General features: G+C 36.9%; 1 protein-coding gene across 1 annotated transcript in view; it reads left to right on the forward strand.

Moving 5' to 3' along the window:
• The window catches only part of LOC121338198 (macrophage mannose receptor 1-like), a 34,309-nt gene that overhangs the window by 6,750 nt on the left and 3,169 nt on the right, over positions 1-24,390 (forward strand). The window contains 25 exon segments of the mRNA XM_041408918.1: positions 285-398; positions 1,505-1,651; positions 2,605-2,787; positions 3,331-3,488; positions 3,904-4,014; positions 5,061-5,176; positions 5,665-5,813; positions 8,186-8,385; positions 8,672-8,799; positions 9,411-9,498; positions 10,077-10,212; positions 11,933-11,971; positions 12,064-12,227; positions 13,303-13,370; positions 13,760-13,860; positions 14,586-14,728; positions 15,823-15,928; positions 16,698-16,894; positions 18,431-18,533; positions 19,197-19,429; positions 20,571-20,736; positions 22,040-22,192; positions 23,643-23,759; positions 24,017-24,052; positions 24,055-24,183. Of these exon segments, the coding sequence (XP_041264852.1) occupies positions 285-398; positions 1,505-1,651; positions 2,605-2,787; positions 3,331-3,488; positions 3,904-4,014; positions 5,061-5,176; positions 5,665-5,813; positions 8,186-8,385; positions 8,672-8,799; positions 9,411-9,498; positions 10,077-10,212; positions 11,933-11,971; positions 12,064-12,227; positions 13,303-13,370; positions 13,760-13,860; positions 14,586-14,728; positions 15,823-15,928; positions 16,698-16,894; positions 18,431-18,533; positions 19,197-19,429; positions 20,571-20,736; positions 22,040-22,192; positions 23,643-23,759; positions 24,017-24,052; positions 24,055-24,183 (3,285 nt within the window).

The raw sequence follows: 24,390 nt of genomic DNA on the forward strand, positions 1-24,390 counted from the left end.
GTTGCACCACAAGCAAGAAAACTTATAACAATATTAATAATAGAAATCCAATCTTTCAATTTTCAAAGCTTATTGTTTATATCAAACTGTAGAATAGCATTAAGTTCAGGTAAACTAATATGTTAAATAAACTTTTTCAATTCTCTACCCTTTATCTACAGAAAAAAACCTCTGAGTTTATTACCAGTAAACATGAATTCTGTACTGAACTTACAAATCACTGAGACTTTTACTAAAGTTTTCCCAGCAAATCTCATTAGAATTCAATTCTTTTGGTTATCTAGATTTGATTGACAGCAAGAGATCCTCTCTCTGGATTGGGCTTAACAGTCTGAATCTCAACAGTGGCTGGCAGTGGAGTGGTGGCTTTCCCTTCAGATACTTCAACTGGGCACCAGGTAGTAATCTTTTTAAACAATTTTTGGAATTCTAATTTGAGAATTATGCTATTCTTAACTAGATATAACTAATGGAATTTCAAGCAGAAGACCTAAATAACCTCATCTCCTATCAGAAGCAGATAAAGTAAAACACCCTAGTTGAGTTGTATCATACTGGGATGATACTGGGATGCCTTCAAGGCAGTGAAATCCTCTGTGTCTCTACAACTGTCACAGGGTTATCAGACCCTGCATCCTGCAAGGACTCAGCTGTCAGCCAGCATTGCTCTTGCAAAGCCTTCCTCTTCACTTCTTATGCTTTTTTCTCATTCAAGAGTTCATGGCATTGACAGTTTATCTTTGAAAGTCAATTATTGCCATGGCAACAGCTGGTTGCAGCAAATTCTGAATAAATGCAGGCATAGCCCAACTTTCTGCCTTCCCAAGACTCAGGTGTCACCCGCTATTACCTGGCAGAGAAGATGAAGGGAAAGCCCAGAGTTCCTGAGTCTGGAGGAAGATTTTCTACCTTCTGTTGAGCTGATCAAATTCCTCAAGCTTTTCAGGGCTGAGAGGTCTTCTCTCGGGGCACTCAGCCCACAGCCCCAGGGCTCCCCACGCAATGGCTGTGGTCATGAGCTGGTCTACACACTTCCAGTTCATTGCAGAATTAAGTCGTAATTTTTGTGGGGAGAGGGGAAAAAATTAATTCTTTACACTGTGGGCCTCTCTGAGAAGAAAACACTGATCATTCCCCAGGGATAGTAGTTCTCTGGAAAAACTCTGGGGTGGAAGAGACAGGCACAGGAGAGACAGCAATTGTGAGGGAATGTCAGGAGGTTCTGCTTGCAGCAAGGAGCAAATCTGCATTCAAATTGCAACAGGACATGCAGAAAGGACCACTGTTCTGTAATCAAATGTGTGAATTATGCAATAAGCATCAAAAGAAATATTTTGATGGGTACTTCTAAATTACATTTCGTTATCTCTGGTAGAAAAACAATTGTAGGAGTGAAATAATGAGCCCGTAATTGACACATGAAAAGGTGAACAGTAAATTGCTCTTTTAGCTGCTGATATAAACCCTGTGCTACATAAAAATAATTGGTTTTTATCCCATGAAGGAAGGCCTGAGCCTGAGTCTGAAAAGATCTGTGCAGTACTAAACCCCAGAAGAGATGCTAAATGGGAAAACCAGCCATGTGAGCTGAAACTTGGCTATATCTGTAAAAAGGAAAAATCTACAAAGGATCCTTTAATTCTTCCATCGGGTATGTCAACCAAATAAAAAACCTCTTGATAAAAGCATAACTTGTGTCACTAAAGTTAAATTTAATGGCTATTAAAAATAAAAAGAAAATGCAAGCATTGAAATTTGGTTTACTGCTATGATGACAGGTACAGAACATAGCTTATTGTTATTTCTTTAGCAAAATATATTTAAATACTGAAAATGTTCCTGGAGCCCACTAACCACACAAGCATTTTTTACTTTATATTATTATTCACAATTCCAGAGGCACTGGGTTAAGCCATAGAGTTTCATGAAAATATCATGGTCTGCATGGACAACAAAATAAAGTTAGAGATGCTTCACCCTTCCTGCAGTGCATTCTAGTGGAAAGACTGAGGTTTGTCACAGAAGGGTTGGGAAAATGTCATCAGTAGGCTCAGAGCAAATTCTTGATGGCAAAAAGATGGCAATCTTTTTAGATTGCTATAAATATTTCTAAAATTTTAATCCAGAAAGATGGCAGAAAGGAGCTTCCTTTGGACCACTTTTCTACTATACTTCTCTCTGGTTTATTTAGTGAGAGTTGGCACGGAAAGCCATGTGTGCAGAGAATTACTTGTGCTGCAGTAATAACACCTTTCCTTTATGAAATATAAAAAACGTAATTGGGTGGGGTATATTGCGTGGAAATGCTGCATATGAAATTCCAAAATATTCCTGTGGCCAGTGAATTCTTCACACTAGTGAAGCCCAGTAACAACTGGCTCTAGTCTTTTCCTCTTTTGTTTAAATGCAGTTTGCTTTCTCTAACAGTACCATGAGCAACAACATACAGACTAAAGTACATGTGTGAGGAATGAAGTACTGCTTGTTTGTTACTACCACCTTTTCACTCTAATTTGTTAATTAGCTAAATTTCAAATATAATTGCAGTTATTCTAGGCTTCAGTTTGCACCATTTAAAAACTTGAAATATCTATTGATTTTGAGGGGATGTAGAGCCTGTTAAATGCCCAGAAGAATGGTTGCCATATGGAGGTCACTGTTTCACGGTTCATAGAGACCCCAAGGAATGGAGAGAAGCTCTAATTTCCTGCAATGAGAGCAGTAGTGACCTGGCCAGTATCCACAGCCCTGAGGAACACGGCTTCATACTGTCCCAGCTTGGCTACAGTGAGTATTTCTACAGGGCAGTGTCTGGCACAGAGAACTGTACTACTGGAAATCTTACAGGATTTAAATAAAATAATTCTTTCTTGCTTTTTATGAATATTTATAGGGAAGGCCACAGATATATAGGTTAGAAAAATGTGAAAGCCAAAAAACTCGTAAGAGGAGTCATTATTGTCTTTTCATTTTCATTTAAATTCTTTTAATTTTGATTTTAATTTGTTTTTCACTGCATGAAATCACTTGAAGTAAATAACAGCTCTAGTCACTACAGCATTTGAGTGGATTATCTGCATCAGACACCTTGTAGCTGTAGATACAGTAATGTACTTTACTGATAAATCTGACCAATCTAATTTCCTGCTGGTATATAATTTTTAACTTCTTGAAAGAAGAATGAGAATTGCATTTTAAAATAAACTCCTCTGTCTTTTAATACAGATGAATTTGCATTGCAACCTTGCAATTTCAGCTCATCTCCATAAAATCTCACTCCTATGGACTGTTTCAACTCGGGTAATAACACAAATGAATTCCTGTCCTTAGGAGCTGTGGACGAGCTGTGGATTGGCCTGAACGACCTCAAAATTCAAATGTACTTTGAGTGGAGTGATGGGACTCCTGTGACATATACCAAGTGGTTGCCTGGAGAACCAACCCATGAAGTCACTGGCCAAGAAGATTGTGTCATTATGGCAGGAAAGGTGAAGCATTCCACATGAATCATGCCGTGTAGCACTGCACCATTTGACTTTTAGCTACATTTCTAGGGAGATTTTTAATGCAGCTTAGCATAGTTGCTAAGCTGTATAAAATGAAAGAATGTCACCTTTATTCACTCAGACATATGGTTGTTCTAAATTAAATTGAAAATGAAATTTCATAAATATATAAAATATTCATAGCTGATTGTGAGTGTACATTATATGCCAAGTAAACCTTAACAGTCTGGCTGTGTCACTTAGCTTAACATAACCTCACCTCCAAGCTCAAATACCTGGAATCCACTAAAAAATACAGCTATTCACATTGAAACAGTATTTTGAAAAGAATGATAATGTTTCTAAAGTAAAAAGTTTCTGCCTCACTGCTTTTCACCTCTTCCCAAACTGCAACTAGGATGGGTACTGGGCAGACAGTGCCTGTGACAGGAAGTTAGGCTACATCTGCAGAAGAGACCCACTGCAAGGAGTTTCTGGAACAGCAAAGACTGATCCTGCCTGCCTGAAGGTAAGAAGAAAGCATAACCAAGTGGTTAGCAAAATTTCACAAGCTCCTCTTGACAGTGAAATGATATTTTTTTTTTTTCTTTCCTAGCAAGTGTTATTCCTGAACAAATTCAGGGTGATATTTTTCACTACATTCCCATATAAGGAATAATAATAAGCCAGGCCTATTACTTCTCAGAACTTTCTGTGAAAGGAGCTAAAGCCAATTCTGTGGTTGTCAGCATATTTGTTACATTGTTCTGCAACCATCTGTGGTTATTGAATACGTAGTAAGGACTGGTAGCAGTTCTGGACTATGCAGCATGATGCAAGTGAATTTGTTTTGATCAAGTCATTGTATCCTACTAGTTTTTTCCTTGTTTTTCCTCTTTTTTCTTTCCTATTTACTCCTGTTCTATATTTAGTAACCTTTCCCACAAGCCCATATGGGGAACAGAGCTGAAACTCATTGTGCTCAATGGAGTTAAGCAGCCAAATACAGAACACAGAGTTCATTCACCTTTCTTGGGTGCAGCAAGCAAATCTTGAGATGTCACAACAGGGAAAAGTGACTTGGAATTCAGCTGTAATTTTGAGGATTTTGCTCTTCAGTGATTTCTATGTTACCTCTTCAGTCAGACTTTTTAGGTGATCTGATGTATTACATCAATTAATTAGTCAATTTACTGTTCCTTTAGCCTCAGAAACATAGTAACTTGAACCAGCATCTCTACTATAATACAGACTACACTTTTCATTTGTTCCAAGCAAAAAATAATTTTATTCATCTCTGAGTCCCTCTGACTTCTTACCAGTAAAATTTTTTCCATTATTGTCAAAAAAGTGAGACTCCACTTTTAATAGGCATTAAATCTCTTCTTTCTGCATTGCTAATCTCTTCTCAGCATTTGCTAAGCTGAATTTCCATTGGTACACTGGAATTCAGATTTATATATAATCATCTTACGTTATATTAAAAATATGTTGGCTTATGTATATTCATTGAAATTCAAGTGCTAGAACTTATGGTTTTTTTAATTGCAAGTTTATGTTATGTGTTCTTGACAGGGTTGGGAAAGATATGGTTTTTACTGCTACCTTGTTGGACATACCTCTGTAACATTTTCAGAAGCAAAGAAAACCTGTAAAAGGAGCAGTGGTTACTTAACAAGTATAGCAGACAGGTATGAAAACAGTTTAAAAATTGTATATCTGATGCAATAATATTGTAATTTTAAAAAATATTTGAGAACTTTTTGAAAAAAACCAAACAAACCAAACCAAAACCCCCTCAATATCCCCACAATAAAAAAAAAAAAAAAAAAAAAAAAACATAGTATGGCTTTTCTCCCCCACAATATCCCCACAATAAAAAAAAAATGAATAAACATAGTATGGCTTTTCTTACTATAAATAATTTACACATCAATATTTTCTAGTACTTTACTTTGAAAGAACAGACAACAGCAACTTCAGCTCTGTAAGGAGCAATTTTTCAGTATAGCACAACTTCACCCCCTCTTGCAGCTGGGGCCCAGTTAAACAACATATTCCCCCTAAGAGGAAACTTAAAGGAGAATCTATTCATTCTAGCTGTGTGAAGTTTGGATGCTGAGGAGTGGAAGATGGAAGGAAAGCTAGACTTAATCCCATCTAACTCCTATCATTTCAGATATGAGCAAGCCTACCTGACCAGCCTCATTGGTCTGAACTCTGAGAAGTATTTTTGGATTGGTCTCTCAGACATGGAAGAGCAAGGGATTTTCAAGTGGGTGACTGGTGAAGGTGTTCTGTACACAAACTGGAATGCAGCAATGCCTGGTACTCTACTGACGCCAAATGATTTTTGCCTTTTTCTTTCTATATATTCTCTGTATTCTTTACACATATATTTCTAGCTTATTATGGTATTAGAAGCTAGTCCCAATGCTTTTCCCTATCTTTCCCCTATCCAGAAGAACAAAACATATTCCAGACCTCCAAGCCCCAGGGGATACAAGGCCCCCATCCTGTCTTGTTTTTTTCTGGGAACCAAGGCCAAAAAATAGCACTTCAAGATATATTTTCATAAACGAAGTTTAATTTCCATCTGAGGGGGGATAAATCTATAGGCCCAGATGGGATCCATCCCAGGGTGGTAAGAGAGCCGGCAGATGAGCTTGTGAAGCTGCTCTCTATCATTTACCCACAATCTTGGCTCACTGGTGAGGTTCCAGATGGAGGGCTCTGCAGAGGGACCTGGAACAGTTGGATGGATGGGCAGAGTACAGTAGGATGAATGATGGTCTTTAACACGACCAAGTGCCAAGACCTGCACTTTAGCCACAATAACCCTCTGCAGTGTTATAGGCTGGGGATGGTGTGGTGGGACAGTGCCCACGTGGAAAACGACCTGAGGGTACTGGTTGACAGCTGGCTGAACATGAGCCAGCAGTGTGCCCTGGTCGCCAAGAAGATTAACAGCATCCTGACCTGTGTCAGGAATAGTGTGGCCAGCAGGAGCAGGGAGGTCATTCTTCCCTTGCACTTGGCACTGGTGAGGTCACATCTTGGGTGCTGTGTCCAGTTCTGGCCCCTCAGTTTGGGAAGGATGCTGAGACGTTGGAGCGCGTCCAGAGGAGAGCAACTAGGCTGGCGAGGGGCTGGGAGCACAAACCCTGTGAGGAACAACTGAGGCAGCTGGGGGTGTATAGCCTGGAGAAAAGGAGACTCAGGAGTGACCTTATCCCTCTGTACACCTTCCTGAAAGGTGGCTGTAGTCAGGTGGGGGTTGGTCTCTTTCTCCAGGCAGCAACTGACAGAACAAGAGGACACAGTCTTAAGCTGTGCCAAGGGAATTATAAAATGGACATTAGGAAAAAGTTTTTTACAGAAAAGGTGATAAAATACTGGAATTGTCTGCCTGGGGAGGTGGTGGAGTGATCCCTGAATTTTTTTAAAAAGATTGGATGCGGCACTCAGAGCCATGGTTTAGTTGAGATGTTAGGGCATGGGCTGGATCCAATGGTCTTAAAGGTCTCTTCCAACCTAGTGATTCTGTGATTAGAGAGGGTAGAACTGAGGGAAATTACCTCACCTCTTATATCTCTTACTGGTGATTTTTGTCAATTATGCTAATTTTCTAAACTTACACAACTGTATTCACCCTGTGGTGGGCTGGGAATTTTGTGGACATTTTCCATATCTGCCCCTGGAGGCCTCCAATAAAGATCAGCCTTTATATTACCTCTTATACTAATGTTGTCTCAAAAGTCTGTTGTTTCATTTCTAGGTTCTTTAAGGCATCACTACCACTGGATTAAATCTATGCTACTAAGGAACTGTGTTCCCTAATTCTAAACTGTTTTCCAACTGTTTCCCATGGATTTATCAAAATAAATCCATGACGACACATATGAACATTCTGCCTTTGAAACAGAAGTGTCTTTGCTACATGCACTGGTGAGGCTGCAAATCAAATCCTGGGTTCAGTTTTGAGTCCCTCACTACAAAAAAAATAGGGAGATGCTGCAGCATGTCCAGAGAAGGTCAACACAGCTGGTGAAGGGTCTGGAACATGAGTCTAACAATGAGTGGCTGAGGGAGCTTCAGTTGTTTAGCCTGAAAGAAAAGAGGGTCAGAGGAAACTTTATCACTTTCTACAACTGCCTGAAAGGATGTTGCAATGAGGTGGAGATCAGGCTCTTCTCCCAAGCAACAAGTAATACGGGAAGAGGAAATGGCCTCGTGGTGCATCAGGAGAGCTTTAGATTGGATACCAGGAAATGTTTCTTCACAGAAGGGATGCTCAGGCCTTGGAATGGGCTGCCCAGGGAAGTAGTTGAGTCACCATCCCTGGAGGTATTTACAGGATGTGAAGATGTGTAGATGTGGCACTGATGGTTTAGTGGTGGGCCTGGCTGTGCTGTGTTAATTGGTTGGACTCCACAATCTTACAGATCTTTTCCAACCTAAATTATGCCAAAGCCTTGCCACGAGTGACAGGGGAAAGAGGCAGGCAAAGAGTTGTTCATGCATTCAAAGGGAAGGGACAATGATGAAGGACTTGCTGGTTTCCTCTTTTCACAAAGCTTTTCCTCTGATTCGACACTAAATATTTCAAATAGTCTTTTGAAAATTAATTACATGAGCCATAAAAATGCCGAAAGAGCCTCTTTAAAAAACATTTCAACTTTCTTTTTTATCTTGCAAAGGGAAGGAAGCTGGTTGTGTTGCCCTTAGGAGTGGAAATGCAGCTGGACTATGGGACGTTCAGAACTGTGAAGTAAAGGCAAAATTTATCTGCAAAAAATTAGCTGAAAAAGTCACTGTTCCTGCTGCTTCTGAAACAGTTTCTGATTCCAAATGTCCCTTGGGTTGGGATACAAGCAATAGCACTAATTCATGCTTCAGAGTAAGTATTGTTTTTTTGCCATAGTCCTACCTGGGAAACAGGAGAGCACCAAATGCATAGGCAATTGAAACCTCACAGAATGGCACAACATAGCAAGCTTTTATACAACTATTCAAATACCACTGCAATTTTCACTCTATCAGTGATAAGTAAGGTTATCCAATTACTTTTGAATCCATATTGTAATGGATAACCGTAATGGAAGGTTTATTTATTTTTCTTATGCAAGGCAGCCACCAGATTTCTCTTTAGCACACTGAAAACATGGTGTTCTACCTGCATCTAGGGTTTTGTGAGAGAAGAAGATCAAAAGAAAACATGGTTTGAAGCCCGAGATTTCTGCAGAGAAATAGGAGGAGACCTGGCTGCCATTAGAAATGAAGAAGAGCAAACAGTGATAGAAAACTTAATAAGGTAAGCAAGCAAACTGTCTAATAATTTATATTTTGGTGTAACAACACATGATACAGTAATAAATAATGTGTTGTTTTGCTCCTGAGATAATTATTTTAAAATCTATCTGGTTTTCACCATAACAATAGGAAAAGTAACTGAGAGAATGTCTCATATGAGTAATGTTTTCAAAGAATTTTTGGAGCTCCTAAAATGTGTCATAACCGCAAACATTTTACACTCAGATAAAAACCAACCCAACAACAGAATTTGTTAAATGCTTTTCCACAGACCCTATTCTAAATTTGTTTAGTGAATAATTTTTGAAACCAAATTTTGCCTTCTAGTAGCCTGAGCATTTTATTTCTGAGAAAAAACCACTATAATCACAACATCAATGCAGAAAAACAACATGCTGTGTTTTCAATACAACCATTTGCAAAGCAGGAAATTTTAAGCTGTGAACTTCATGTACTTGCCAATGGAAGTTTGCTGATCAACAGTCAGCATCAAATTTAAAATTTCTGCATTGAAATGCTTATTAAGTGTCAGAGTTATTGTCCCACGTAACTTTTAAAATTGAGCAGAGCTAACAACATTATCCTCTTCCACTGTACATTTTTTCACACTAGAAAGAAATCCTCATCATTTCAGCCTTTCTGGATAGGTTTGCAGTGTTTGGATCCTGACGGTGGACTTTCCTGGAGCGATGGTTCTCCGGTGAGTGTTTCACCATGCCAGTTTCCTTCTGTTCTGACATTTTTTCTATTGGAGAAGCTTCCATTACTGGTATGTATAAAAGGTGTATAAGAATTTCCAAAAAAGCCTATTTTTCAACTGGGTAACTCTGAATCATTATTCTCCATACTAGATTGGAAAAAAAACAAAAGAGGCCAATAAACCCTGAAGTTATACCATCACAAAAGTGATAAACAACAAAGGACTACTTTCAGCTACAGAAATTCTTATCCAAAGGCACAAATATATGAGAAAGGTCTCTCCTGATTTTTGTTAGTCTCTGGTGATAAATTGCCAGAGACTTTTTCCTGTTTTTCATTTATAATGTCATTTGAGTCCAGGTTTTGTGGGACAGCTACAGACTGTTAGATGCTGCATAAACTCAAGAGCCTTTGTTTCCTCTTGCAGTGTTTGTAATTTAATAGCTAACATTGGCTTCACAGCCAGAGGAGGGGGAAAAGGAGTGGTTGGAAAGTTTTGTTCTACTTCTCATTCCTTATAGAGTACAGTTTTTTTCCCTGTAGATTAAAATAAAAACCACAGGTGTGTTTTCTCTCTAGGTGAATTATCAAGCAAGCAACTATTTTTATGATACTGCTTTTCAAGATTGTGGAGCAATCAGTGAAAACCCTTCCTTGTCATGGATTAAGGAGCATTGTGAATACAGTCACAACTGGATTTGTGAGATAAAGAAAGGTAGGTTACTTTTTACTCTAAACTCACCTTAGGAAGAAATTCAAGTCGAATCCATTCTATCATAACAGGAGACTCTACACGTTACATATAGGTAGAAAGTTTTGTTTATTTCACAGGAATTTTGCACACAGGAAAGTAGGTCAAGACCTTTGGAATACAAGATTTCAGCTGTTAACAATAAACTTTTTTGTTTCATTATAAAAAAGTGTATTCCATGATAAGCTTTACTAAAATTACACTTCTTTACGTAATTATGCAAAAATAGAAAATATTATTAAAGCAATCTTAAGAGCTTACCTTGCAATATTCACTGCTCTGCAGAAAAGCAGATTTTTGTCAAAACAGAAATTCTGACTGAGGGAGGAAGAGAGGACTATAATTCAAAGAAAAAAAAATAAAAAGAAGAAAAATACTATTTTGAATTTCCATATCCTCTGTGAAGTGAAACTTCACTCCTCTGCTCAAATGTTGGTACACAACAGCACAGTAGTCACCTACTCTAAATTAAACAACACTACCAGCATTATAGAATTAGTCTTTTTGTAAGATGACATGTAAAGACATGCCTGTAACAACAGGGCTGCTGTAACAAGAAGATGGTAACAAATGCTTCAAAATTTAAGATAGTTTCACGTCTTCATCGCATACTAGTAGAAAAATTTCTACTTCTCTGGTTTTTTTTTTTTTTTCTCAGCTATTGTTGGGAAAAATATTCAGTGAATGTTTTTCAAGAGGAATAGCTATGTGTTGGGCTACATATTTTACTTCCCACAGTAACAGCAATGTTCCTCTGGTGGCTCCCACACTAGCCTCTGGGCTCCTTCACACTCATTTCATTTATTACTTCTCTAAAAATGTCGTTTCTGTGCTGCTGGATTATTCAAAACAATTTCCTAACCAAGACACATAGTCTCAGCTTCTTATACTTATAAAGCAATAATCATAGACCTCTATCTCAGAGAGATATTGTGAAGATATTTTTCCAGTTAGTTGCTTTATGAGTTGCTTTACCTGCATAATCACCACAGCTAAAAATCATTAGCAAAGTGTCAATAGTGGCTGTTTTATGTTAATTAGTAGTACCATATGAATGGCAGAAATTACAGCCTGAAGAAATTGCCATCATTAGTCAGTAGTGCATAATGGCATGCTGAAATAGACACATTACTTCATACTTGAGGAACAGAAGTATATTAGGGTTTTCTTTTAAATCTTGTAACCATTTGCTTTTTAAGATTGCAACCAATCATACAATACATTATTTTTAAAAGCTGACTTTTTTTTTAACCCAAGCATATGTCAAAAAGCAAAAATTTGTTTAGTATTTGAATTTCTTGTTCAAATACAACACAATGTCCATAAAGAATTGTTCAAAGTTTACCAACATTGGAGTATTTTCTCTATTTTGTGTTCTTTCAGAAACAAATATTCATTCAGACTAACTTCAGCCATCCAATTTAGGCAATATTCAAGATATTCAAGATACACGTATCAAAAATCTACCAAGACAGAGATGTAGGCCTGCAATGCATCTTTTATTCACCAAGCATCCATTTTTAACTTTGCACCAAAGATTCCATATGATTATATTCTGCTTTGAGTATGTAAAATGTGAAAAGTTAATAGACATTAAAATAATTTCCATTAATCGAACACTTATACTGGCTCAGTGTTTGGGAAATATTTTACATCACCTTTTTTTTATCCTATTTCATTACAGGGACACCCTTGAAACCAGAACCTCTGGGCCCTTCTACCAGTAAGTTTCGGTTTATTTACACTTACAATGTAACACCACCAGCTTTGCGTAAGAACTGAAAAGAATGTAGAGATTTCTCTTCTGTGTTGCAGCATATGAAGTCACAGAAGATGGCTGGATTATAAAAGGAGACAAACAATATTTTTTCAGCCTAGAAAAGACCTCTATGGAGAAAGCCAGAACATTCTGCAAAAGCAACCACGGAAATCTTGCTACTGTTGGAAATAATAGTGAAAGAAAATTTTTGTGGAAATATGTAAGGGGAGATTTTGTTATGTTACACATTACATGGCTTATATCCTCTGCTTGTGAAGTACAGAAAAATGTGCTTGTTGCATAATATTACCACTTTTACCAAATATTACTACGACTAAAATTTTATTAGTATTAGGTTTAAAAATTCTATTAAAAAATATTTATGCTACTAAATGAATTTTCACTTTGGGAAAAAAAAAAACAAAACATGTAGAAGAAGTTACTGTTTACTAGAATGGGTATATTTTTGTCTATTTTAGTCTGAATGGAGTTCTGAGCAAATACATAAGGAGCAAGGAACAGGAAGAGTAGGTGTATTCTCAGAAAACTCTCCTGCTGACAGGGTGGTTGCCTCTATTCTGAATATCATATACTAGAATACAGTGTTGGACATAGATCAGGCAGGCAACTGCCAGTGTAGCTTTGATGGTCCTACCTGATGGTCATGTTGCTCTCCAAAACAGCTTTTCAAAGAAAGGCTGGTCCAGGTTAGACTGATCATTCCAACAACCCTTCATGGATCAGTTTTCCTGTACCATGACCGAAGCACAGCAAGGGAATGCTGACAACTGAATAGCACGGATGGTATCTAAACCTCTGCCATATTCCTGCTTGGTTTGCTGATACCAACATAGCCACACAATCACCTTTCTGAGGCACACTATTAGCTGTTTGCTTTTATTGTGTGGGAAGGGATATGACAGGAGGAGAGCTCAGCCAGCTTGAGATACAAGAATTACATAGCTGCTTACAACCAGGAAAGTATCAAAAATTCAAAAATTTTACACTTCATGTTTTTCTCAAGTCTTCTATGAGTTTTTCTTCTTAAATTGAGAACAGAACTTTGAAAGCTTTGATCATACCAGTAATTCAGCCAAAAATGGGAATGTATCAACAAAAATAATAATAATAAAGCAAAACTATAAGCTGTATGGTAGCTCAGGTGACTGTGCACAATAATTTAAAGAATATGTATTAATTTCTTTGCTTTCATAGCACAATATTTACACTTTTTTTTGTATTAGATGACTAATAAATATTATAAAACACTAATTAAAATATATTTTTATGTTTAGATCTTAAAAAATGGCAAACTGAACTCATATCTTATAGGATTAATCCAGGATGCTGATCGACAGTTCAGGTAGGTAAATAAGCTACATCAAGATCCATAAAGAGCAGTTGTAGTAGTATTGTACTGCCAAAGTTCTTTCTGGAGGAACCACTGTAAAGGAGTTAAATGCAGATTCAGAGAGTGATAATGCTTGTTGAAATGTGTGGTCTCCCTTGGTTAAGCAACACTGTACATACATAGTTCAAAATGGAACTTTCGTATCTATGAATATGTCATATATATCTGTTAAAAATAAAGGTATTTTTGTCTTTGACTTGATATGCAGGGATTTGATTATATAGGGTCTTTTAATCCTAATGGAAACTCAATTCACAGAGACACTCAGCTCTAATGTTTAAAAAATAATTTTTCTCAAGTGTTTCATGGACATTGTCTCAGCAACCACTACTGTTTTTCAGTTGGATGAGCGGAAGCCCAGTGCACTATGCAGCTTGGGCACAGGGTGAGCCCAGCTTTGCACAAGCTCAAGAAAATTGTGTGGTTTTAAATAAAAAAGATGGTGAGTTACACAACTATGGTTTGTAAAGCCATTTTATGGCTGCTGCTCTTCCAATGTTTGTTTGAAATCTGTTGTCAATTTTCACCCATTCTTTACCAGAAATTTTGAGAAATATGCATTATAAAGAATAGTTATTATATCTGAGGTTTCTTCAGGGGAAATATTATCCATAAAAGTGGAGTCTAAGAAATTTATTTTAATGGGGAATGCAGTGGCAATTTAAACAGCTGCACAAAGAAAATGTTCAATTCAAATCAAGAGCAATTAGTTTTTAAAATCATTATCATTATATAATAGTGAATTGAAAATATTTCCTAATAATAGAAATTATTTGAACTGATAATAATAGTTCTATAATTTATTTTTAATAATTAGATGTTATTTTTAGTAATAAGAGAATTGTTAGCAAAGGAATAGAACATATACAGATTTTCAAATTCTATAATGCTTTCACTGATTAAGCTTTACTTGGCACTTGCATCTTTGAGTGCAACAAAGCTGTTTGGGAGGATTTCACTGAGAGGCCATCTCATCTGGCCACTTCTCCCCCAGTCACAGCAGGACCAGTGCCCCTCTGTACAGGGACAATGGGAGGTAGAGCTGAGCTAATGCTGGTTATCCCATATTCCCAGGCAGATTGCTTCTGAACTCCAGAAACCAGTTCACCTTCCCACAAATTTCAATCTTATTCAGTGTTTTAATACCTAAACTTTAATTGATTTCAGGCTTGTGGAATGATGTCAACTGTGGTTTTTCCAATGGCTATATCTGTGAGAGGCACAGAAGTTTTATAAATGCAACTCTTCCTTCAGCAGTACCTTCAGCTCCTGGAGGATGTCCTGCAGATTGGATTTTATTTAAAAATCAGGTATGATATTTGCATGTAAGCACAATGATATTACTGCTTTGGAAGATACTTAAATATACAGTAAAGGCCTTTTGTGTCTCAGATATGTTTTGTCAGTTGTATTAAAAAATGAACCCATTGGCTAATTACTGCAAAATTGTGGTTTTACAGATGTTTAATTGTTTGCTTGAGAAGTTGTCACCTGAGGCACATTGGGAAAACTGTTACATTGTATATATGTTTCAAAAAACTGGAGAACTGAATTCATCTGAAAGCACTGGGCATAGCACAAAATCAGTCATTTGAGATGGAACAAAGCAGAAATAAGACAAATTTTTTCTAGACAGGCTTCAATGTAATGCTTGCCTCTTCCCAAAAGGGACAAACTTGATGTGCTTAATAAGTGAGGGTTCTCTTTCCATACATAGAGCATTGTTATGAAGGCATCCACTGATATCACACAAGGTGAGTTTATGCCAGGTTACAGTCATCAAAGTTATTATTTTCCACAAACCATGCAAGATAATTCTCTGACTGTGCTACTGGCACGACACAGAGCAGAGGGTGAGCTGCAAACATGGAGGGCACATGAGGCACCCTGGTAATTATCAGAACTTTGAGAGTGAATATATATTGGCAATATGATGGCTACACAGATTTTAAGAAATGAGTCACATACTTCCATTAATAAGGGAGCTGTATAGTAAAGAAGGCTGAATAGAAGGCTGATCACAGACACTATGTCAAAAAGGGTTTTCATGAAGTTACAGCAATCCCACACCTGGGCTGGGCTTTTCCTAGTTAGCACTTCGTCTTTTACTTGTGGTGGTGTACGGCTTCTCAAAATCTCTGAGTTAATTAAAACACTAGATTCTCATCAGACTCCTACTGTGGTTTGTCAATAGCTATTTGAGTTTTGTTGCGACTTTCTCAATCCTTTGCAGAAAGCCAGAGAGCAAATTTAAAACTTGTAAATCGTTTTGACTTGGCTCCAGATCCAAATTAACTGAAAAAATATTTTGGGGGTCTGAATTAGGCTGATTTTTACTTAAGTGTAATTCATACCTAAATTCTTCCTCCTGTCACTCTAACAATCTACACTTATTTTTCCCTAGTGTTACAAATTTTTTGGCTCTGGCTATGATAACTGGAGTACTGGAAGAAGAGTTTGCATGAGCCTTGGAGGAAATTTGGCAAGCATACCTAATGAACAAGTTCAAGGTATAGTGCAACAGCCCCTTAGGTAATAGAGAGCCTTTATTCTGTATACAGTGGACATTTCCTGCAAAGAAGGCAAATGTCAGTATGTAAATATATGCTTTTTATAAATTGTGTATTCAAATTATGCTTATATGGCCATGGCATTAAATGTTTTTAGAACTGAACAATCTGTTTGGGGCATTGCTAGTGATGCTAAGGATTGCTTCCTCATGTTACTTGCAAAGCGTCTTACATTATTCATAGGCATGAATTAGGATAAAATTAAAAATCCAGATATGGCATTTGTAGCTTTAGGCACAGAGAAAAAACCAGAATGCATGGTCTGTTTTGCCAGAAATAGAATGGGATATGCTTCTATACCTCTGCCTAAATTCTGCAACTTAATGTAGCAGAATGGCAGAGAAAGGCATATTTTTACCTTGCCTCTGTTCCCTGGCTTCCATTTGCAGCTGTATGTATTTCCATCATCCTGACTGCTGAAATAAGTGAACTCTTTAGATATCATGGTGGTCAGACAGGCTTTTTTTTCTTTCCCATTTCCAATCTTGCTTCATTGTTCCCAAATACTATGACTCTTTGAGATTTTTCATGGGCAAAGGCTTGGCATAACCTTGAAATAATGAAATCAGGTAAATTTCTGATCAAATATAATTAAAATGTTTTTATAAGACTTCAATGAAAAAAAACAGTTAAGTATTTGTTTATGAGTTGATGTTTTGACTGATCATGTAACACATTAATTTTCTCCTCTACTGGCTTTTTATTCCAGCTTTCCTCACGTACCATTTGAAGGAAGTTTCAAATGATCTTTGGATTGGCTTGAATGATATGCTCAGTGAACTCAACTTTGTTTGGTCTGATGGAAGTGCTGTCTCATATACAAACTGGGCTAAAGGTTCCCCAAAACTTGTAGAACCTGTTTTGTATGACAGTCTGCATCCAGAAGATGGCCTAAATCGGCAACAGGTAAATATTGCTTAGTGTTTACCATCAAGCCTAAATCTGAAGAGCAATACCACTCCCAGTAAACAGATCACTTCACTACAGACCTTGCCCCAGCCTTCTCCACTGGTTGGTCATCTATCTTTACATTGGAACTAGATATAAAACCTTTCACTGTTTGAGTATTCTAGCTATTTCAGAGCATAAAATGGCATTGCTAATTTTGTCAAAGTATTTGGCAAAATTGCAGCAATGGACAGATTGAATAAAAGACTGGATATATTGAATAAAGTTAGCAAAGTTACTTTCTTTTTCATAGTAAATTGTTAATTTTTCAGAGAATATAAATGTAACATTAGAATTTTAGAAGTCAACACACAATTACTTTCATGTCTATGAAGGAAGGAGAAGAGGATGCAAGAGGAAAGCACTTTAACTTTTTCCCTTTTTAAAACTGTAATTGAATTACTAAGGGCCAGTAAATGTCAACTATCTTCTAAGCCCATCAAACTCTCTCCACTGCTAGCACTTAAATTAAACCTCATAATGCTGTAAATAAAATAGCATTCTACATAACCATACCAATACAGACTGATTTGCACACCCACATGGCCTATTTTCTACTTATTTCTTTATCTTGCTTTCCAAACTTGCCCTTCACAATATGTCATTCCACTCACTGTCCATTCTCCCAGCATTTTTGTATCCGTACTTTTAGAGAAGTCAGGGATCTGGGCAACCAACTTAATCTACACCTGAGCCAATTCATGTTGCTCTTCCCCATGTAGCCATTGGTCAAGGCATGCAGGAAGACATAAATGACACTGCACAAACCAAAGCTCCTCTGCAGCTCTAATAACACTAGGAAATACCAAGCAGGAAAAAAAAAAGTGCAAAAGTACATCGTGCTTTTCTCCTTCACCTTCAAGACACTAACAGCTCTCTCCTTTAAAGGGTCCTTTTCAAAGGCCAAACAATTACCCCATGGCAGCTGAGCAGAGGAGATTGCAGCTTGTAATAAACTTGTAATGAATTTCAGCTTCTTAAGCTGATCTCATGTAGCTGAAAGAGAAATTCTAAGAACTAGAGCTGATGAGAGCTCTGCCAAGGACTGTAATCTAGGTGACTTTGTCAAGAAACAGCACTATTTATAGCTGTCTTTGTAAGTGAAATAAAAAGTACAACCTCTATTTCATTTTTATTCAAAAACTTAATGATAGTCACCTATTAGTTGGGATAGATAATGTGGAAGAAAGTTCTTGAAAATAAGAATGTCTTTCAAGCATTTCTCCTGGGAAATAACTAAATGAACAAGCAGGCTGAGCTGAACAGTGTACAACAGGGGAACTGGCCATCACACGGGAGGTCAGAAAGGACAGAGAAGGATGAATGAGAGGTATTTCTAGAGTTGTAACACACCCTACAACATCAGAACTAAAAAAAAAAAAAAAACAAAAAACCAAAAAACTAAAAAAAACCCAAACCTGAAACTACTCAGTTATAGTACTCTGTTTTATAACTTCTAATATGCATGTATATTAATTTCCTTACTTCCAACAGTTTGACTGTGTTTCTCTGAAGAGAGGTCCTGCTGATGACACAGGAAAATGGAATAATGAGGAGTGTTATAAGTACAGAGGGTATATATGCCAGAAGAATAGTGGTGAGCTCTGTAATGTTAATCTTGAAAATTATAACATAAGGATAAAACCAAATTTTCTTGTTTAATATACTTTATTTCAGTTTATTTTTGGTTTTCTTTCATTTTGTTTTGGTTTTTAGGTAAAGGATCAGTAAAACCTAAGGGCCCATCCTGCTCGCTTCCCAGTGTTAGTAATGTTTTTCAGAAAACATAGCAGAATATAGGAAAAGAAAATTATTTTATTTTTTAAAAGTGTAATTAAATAGATGAAGCCCAAAACCATTTTAATTACATGTGTTCATAATGATCTATAGGGTATCAAAACTAGTAAGTTTAACACTTATCCATATAAATCTTATAGTCATTAAGCTGCAAAGAGTATTTGAAAAGCAGGCAGGACAGATGTGTTATTTTTGAATGATGGGGAAAATTTACCTCTGCAATGTAAAATACTGTGCATTTACTGATTCAGAATTGTCAGAGGTTGAACATGCATGTCTTTTATCATAACTGTTGTTTTGATGTTATATTTAATTATAAAAAGCTAAGAAGATGTTCCATTCCATTAGTAATTTTATATTAGGTTTGTAAATAACAAAGATGTTACTCAATTGCTCAAGTCAAGTGTGTGACTCCAGATTTAACTACTCGTGGGGCTTTTTTTCCCCCCCTTTTTTCCTACAGATCCTGAACTTTTTAAATCACCAGCAACAGTGCTGGACTTTGCTTTTGACCCTTCTAGTGGGATTAGCTATTCTGTCACCCATTCAAAAATGAACTGGGAGGAAGCACACCAAAACTGCAATAACAATGCCTCAGAACTTGCCAGCATTTTAGACCCACATGGCCAGGCACTGTTGTTCCTACTTGCAGAGGAATATGGAGGGCCTCTGTGGATTGGTCTTAACAGCAACATGGTAAGAACCAAGGCATTGCATACACGCAGTCAGGCTGACACAGGACCTGATTTTACTTCATGCTCTCATCTCACTGCCATTGGGATTTCTGCCAGTGTAGAGCTGAAAACAGCGTGTTACATCAATGTAACAGCCATTTGCAATGGAAATCTTCAAATAAGACTCATACAGTCCAGATTTCCTTTAGCACAAGGAAATGTTCCTGTAAAACCAGTATACAACAGCGTAGTGTGTTGTTTGGAGTAATTTAAAGTATCTTGGATATAAATTGTAAAATTTCCTATTTTTTGAGTTGATTTTAACCTAAAAGTGATTCCAGGCACATTATACATCCTGCCCTCCTGCCATGTGTTTATGTACCTCAGTGATCAGTGACAAGGTATCAGAGGTCACACACCTGTCACCTGATGAGGAATGATTTTTATGTGTGTGTTTATGCTCACACATTTTACTAGAGTAGTCTTATTTATGGTAGCAATAGAAAACTACAGAACAGAAACTGGGGTAAATACTAGTAAAAGGAATATTGAGGCTATATCATATGGTACATATTGACCATGGCTGTATTTTTTTTTAAATTTGAAAATACAACTGGTGTAACTGCTCCCATTAGAAATTAGAATACTGTGGAAAAATAATCCTATCTATTTGTGAGATGTCTATATCAGTTGTATGACAGGAGAGGATGAACATTTGGATGGTAGGTGTGTTTTGACATGCTACACTCTTCATCCTGAATCACAGTCACGACAACTACAACAAAAGCATTGGTGATCAGAGCTGCTTAGGAGCACTCCCACACACACTCCCATTCTCCATGCAGATGTTTGGGTGGTCATACCAACAGGATATCTTTTCTGACTCCGAATTTTAAGCCTTCTCTCATGCCCCCCTTTTTTACCCTTCAATTTCACAATGCTTGAAAAAAAATGCTCTGAATTAATGTTAGATATTTTTTGGAGACGTTCACATTTGTGTATGACAGATGCTGTACATTTTAGTCAGTTAGCATTTACCAGCTAAGAAGAGGCACTAGTAAGCAGATGATTCTACACTGGTTATGTGAGAGTCCTCTTGAGGATCCTGTATAGTAACTGTGTCTCTGTAAGCAAATGTGAAATTACCTCCATTTCACTTCCAGACCAGTGGCAAGTATCAATGGATTGACAGGTGGAGTTTAGTTTACAGCAAGTGGGCCAGTGGAGAACCAAAGCAGACATTAGCCTGTGTCTACCTAGACACTGACGGCACCTGGAAGACAGCTTCTTGTGAGGAAAAATTCTTTTCTGTCTGTAAAAAATCAGATGGTGAGTAACTCCATAAATGCATCTTGACTCGAGGCTGTATAGTGCAATAAGCCAGTGGAAAAATACTTTGTTAATACACCAGTATACAGGAAGACAGGATTACCTAACTAGTTCTAAATATTGACATGAATTCTTTCCAAAAGTTAATTGATTCATAGTAATTACCAAAAGCCTAACAACTAAAGGATTGAATATTCACTTTTTAAAACTACTTATCTTATTAGGAAAAGTAATTCACTTGCTACAAGATCTGTTTTTATTAGACATTATAGGGAACTCTGTATCCAGTTTGGGGTAGCAAAGTTTGAAAAGCTTCTCAGTCAACTAGGGTTTTCAAATCACCAGTAACAATAATTTAAAGAAAAGACTGGAGTTGGACAAAAGACTAAGAAACCAAAGACTATGAGAAACCATATTATTAATACTAAATATTAAAAAATATTTTTACAGCCTTACAGGATGGAATTTAATTTTTCTATGTGTCTGATATGAGTTGGAAAGGGGTAACAGACTTAAATACAGCAAGAAAAACCTTCTGATTCTATCAGTACAGAAGTGTTTAATAAATATTCTGGACAGATCAACAAATCTCCATCACTACAGCTTGCAAAGAACAGACAGGACTAATATCTGTCAAAAACAATATATCAGCTTCATGTCACCTGTGAGCACAAAGATGAAGTAAATAACCCCTTGGAAATCACAATCTTGTATAATTTATATGGAAATAAGTAAAAATATTGTTTAAAAACTTAGCTATATTCTTGGATTTTTTTTAATGGAAGAATTTGAATCATTAGCAAATTTAAGTCACATGTCAAATTATGTTCTAAGCTGTTTTAATAGGACAAAAAAACTCAAAATTCATATAGAATGTATCTTTTCACTTTATGATTCTGGAAATTTCATTTGAGAGCTAAGTATCCCTTAGGGGAAAGCAAGAGACTGTAGAAGACTCACAGGAAGAAAAGGTAATTTGGCAGAATATATAATATACATTGCATCTGTATTTATCTACCCATCCAAAACCTTTCTATTATATCAGTCACCATGGAATGTATTCAGAATGCAGTTTAATAAAAAGTCCTGCAAGCTATGCTTAGTTATACCAACACTTTCATTCACAATTACAGTTTGTATTGTCTCAAACAGAAAGTCAGAACCATATTCAAGCTTTTAGAACTGGCTTAATTTCCTCTAAGATTACAAACCTAACATAATAATTTAGTTTTGTCATACTAGTATAATGGGAAAAACAAGTCATATAAAATAGCTGGATTCCACCTACCTGATCTCTTATCAGTAATGGCCCCTACTGAACCCCCACAACTTCCTGGAAAATGCCCTGAATCAAGAGGACACAAATCTTGGATACCTTTCTCTGGTCACTGCTATTACTTTGAGGCCTCCAAGAAAAGAAGTTGGTCTCAAGCTCAGCAGGAATGTGCCCGACTAGGTGAGTGTTTAGTCTTAGAAAGATTGATGATGTAATTAAACACATAAAATAATGGATAATATTGCTAAGCAAACCTCAAATTACTTTAAAACTTCATATTTAATACCTTTTTTGGTTGCTTTTCTGAGCATGCTTTTGCACAATAAACGTAACTTTTGTCAGAGACAGCAGCATCTCATATCTCAAATATCAGGTGAAATACAAGAACCACAAAAATATTAAATTCCTACTAGTTTTATGGCAAAAAAAAAATAGATAGGGAAATAAACACTTTTACAGACCCACTAAGGCACAGGCTGCAGGATTGGCTTTCCTTTCCCCAAGCAAAAGGATCTCCACATGCAGTGCAATCTGGGAGACACAAAGTCATAGGATAGCTGTGTTTGTTAGTTACAGGGCACAGTTCATTAAGTGGATCTTAGTGGCTGGACAAGAAATGAGATGGAGGAGCTGCTTATATTTCATGAATCAGTAAAACACACCAACTGGGTGTGCTCACCTGCTCTGGAACAGCCCCATGCTTCCTCCATGGAAAGAAGAGCAGTACCTTCATCAGAGAAGGGAAAAGACACTTTGCTCCACATTTCTGAGAACTGGTGCAATGCAACACATATTTCAGTGTGAGTAAGAATAAGAAACATCCTATACATTTCCAAAGGCACTTCCTCATATATCTGAAAACACTGACCTATAACTGAGTAAACAGAAAAAATAGCTTTGTAAAGTCATTTTGCTCTACAGCTGTACAACAACAGAATTCCTGGAGTGGTTTTGTAGAAAGATAAATCACATAATTACTACAAAAAATAAACATTGCACTAATAACCAGGATGAAAGGTTACAACTGGACACTGCTCTGCGTTGTAAATTCCTACACTTTTGCCTGCCTGTTACCCACTGTCCAGGCCAGGAAGGTGGTCATTTCCTCATGTTCCCAACACAGCTTTGTGTATTTCCAATGCCAGGGCATATGACAATTATAAATCAACTTCTGGACATCTTCTGGACTGCAGCCTCCATCTGCTGACACATCAGGCACTGCCAAAACTGCTGCCCAGCCACCAATGAGGGACAGAGGTGTAGTGGCAAGAGGCACGGTGGTGACTACATCACATGCACCTGTTTCAGCTTACTAGCACCACAATCTGGGATGTGGTCAGGCCTGTCCAAAAAGTATTGCAAGAGAGCAATTGTTCTTCTCTAAAATAGCAAAGACTAAAAAAATCTAGAAAATTTCAGAAAACCCATATCTTTGTGCAGATTTGTATCCATACAATACACAGTCACGCTCAAAACAATACCATACAGTGATATAATACCCACAACAAGACTAGTGAATAATATAGAAGAGTTGGTGTCTTTTATATACTTTTGCATCTCTTTTATGTGTTTGTTGACTTGAGCTCTAAGAAAATGACTCACTGTGATGTGTTCCTTAACATTTTTTCAGGTGCTGATTTGGTATCAGTAGGAGACTATAGTGAAACAAACTTTCTGTCAGAAACCATTAAGATACTCCATGGAAAATCACTGAACTTTTGGGTAGGGCTAAAGAAAAGTGACAGAGGTAATATTTTTCATCACATTACCCTATCAAATGAAATTACATGGTAAAAGAAATCAACTTTGTACACTTGAAACTACATCTATATATATAAAAATTACACAAAGTTTATTTCAAATTATGACTAAATGTGCATAAAATTATATCTAAAACATTTAACTAGCTATTCATGTTATAAATATTTGTTTTCTCCATTACAACTCATTCTATTTGTCTAGACCCATGTATTTTATACATACATGTTAAATTTTTAATATTAGGACAGTGGGTATGGACAGATAAATCTGCAATGGATTTTGCAACTGGCAATTGGGAGAACCATCAAACCAAAGGCTTAAAGACTGTGGAGAACTATGTGCAGTGTCTGGCTTCTGGAACGCCAACCTCTGTTCTTTCAAAAAAGGATATATCTGTAAAAAAATTAAAAGTAAGTAGTACTTGTAATATTTTAAGGTTAATAATGTCTAATAATGTATCTTCATTGTACAACACAGAAATGTAAAATACTCTAAGTCTGTGTGCAAAACCAATTGATTCTAATGGATGCCTAAACACTGACAAGCCCCACATGGCTTCTGACTGCCTTCTCAGAAGGCTGCATCTCCCCTGTGTCCTCTAGAACTACCATCAGCCC

Source organism: Onychostruthus taczanowskii, unplaced genomic scaffold (genome assembly GCF_017590055.1).
Source record: "Onychostruthus taczanowskii isolate IOZ18803 unplaced genomic scaffold, ASM1759005v1 scaffold3, whole genome shotgun sequence".
Classification (NCBI taxonomy): domain Eukaryota; kingdom Metazoa; phylum Chordata; class Aves; order Passeriformes; family Passeridae; genus Onychostruthus; species Onychostruthus taczanowskii.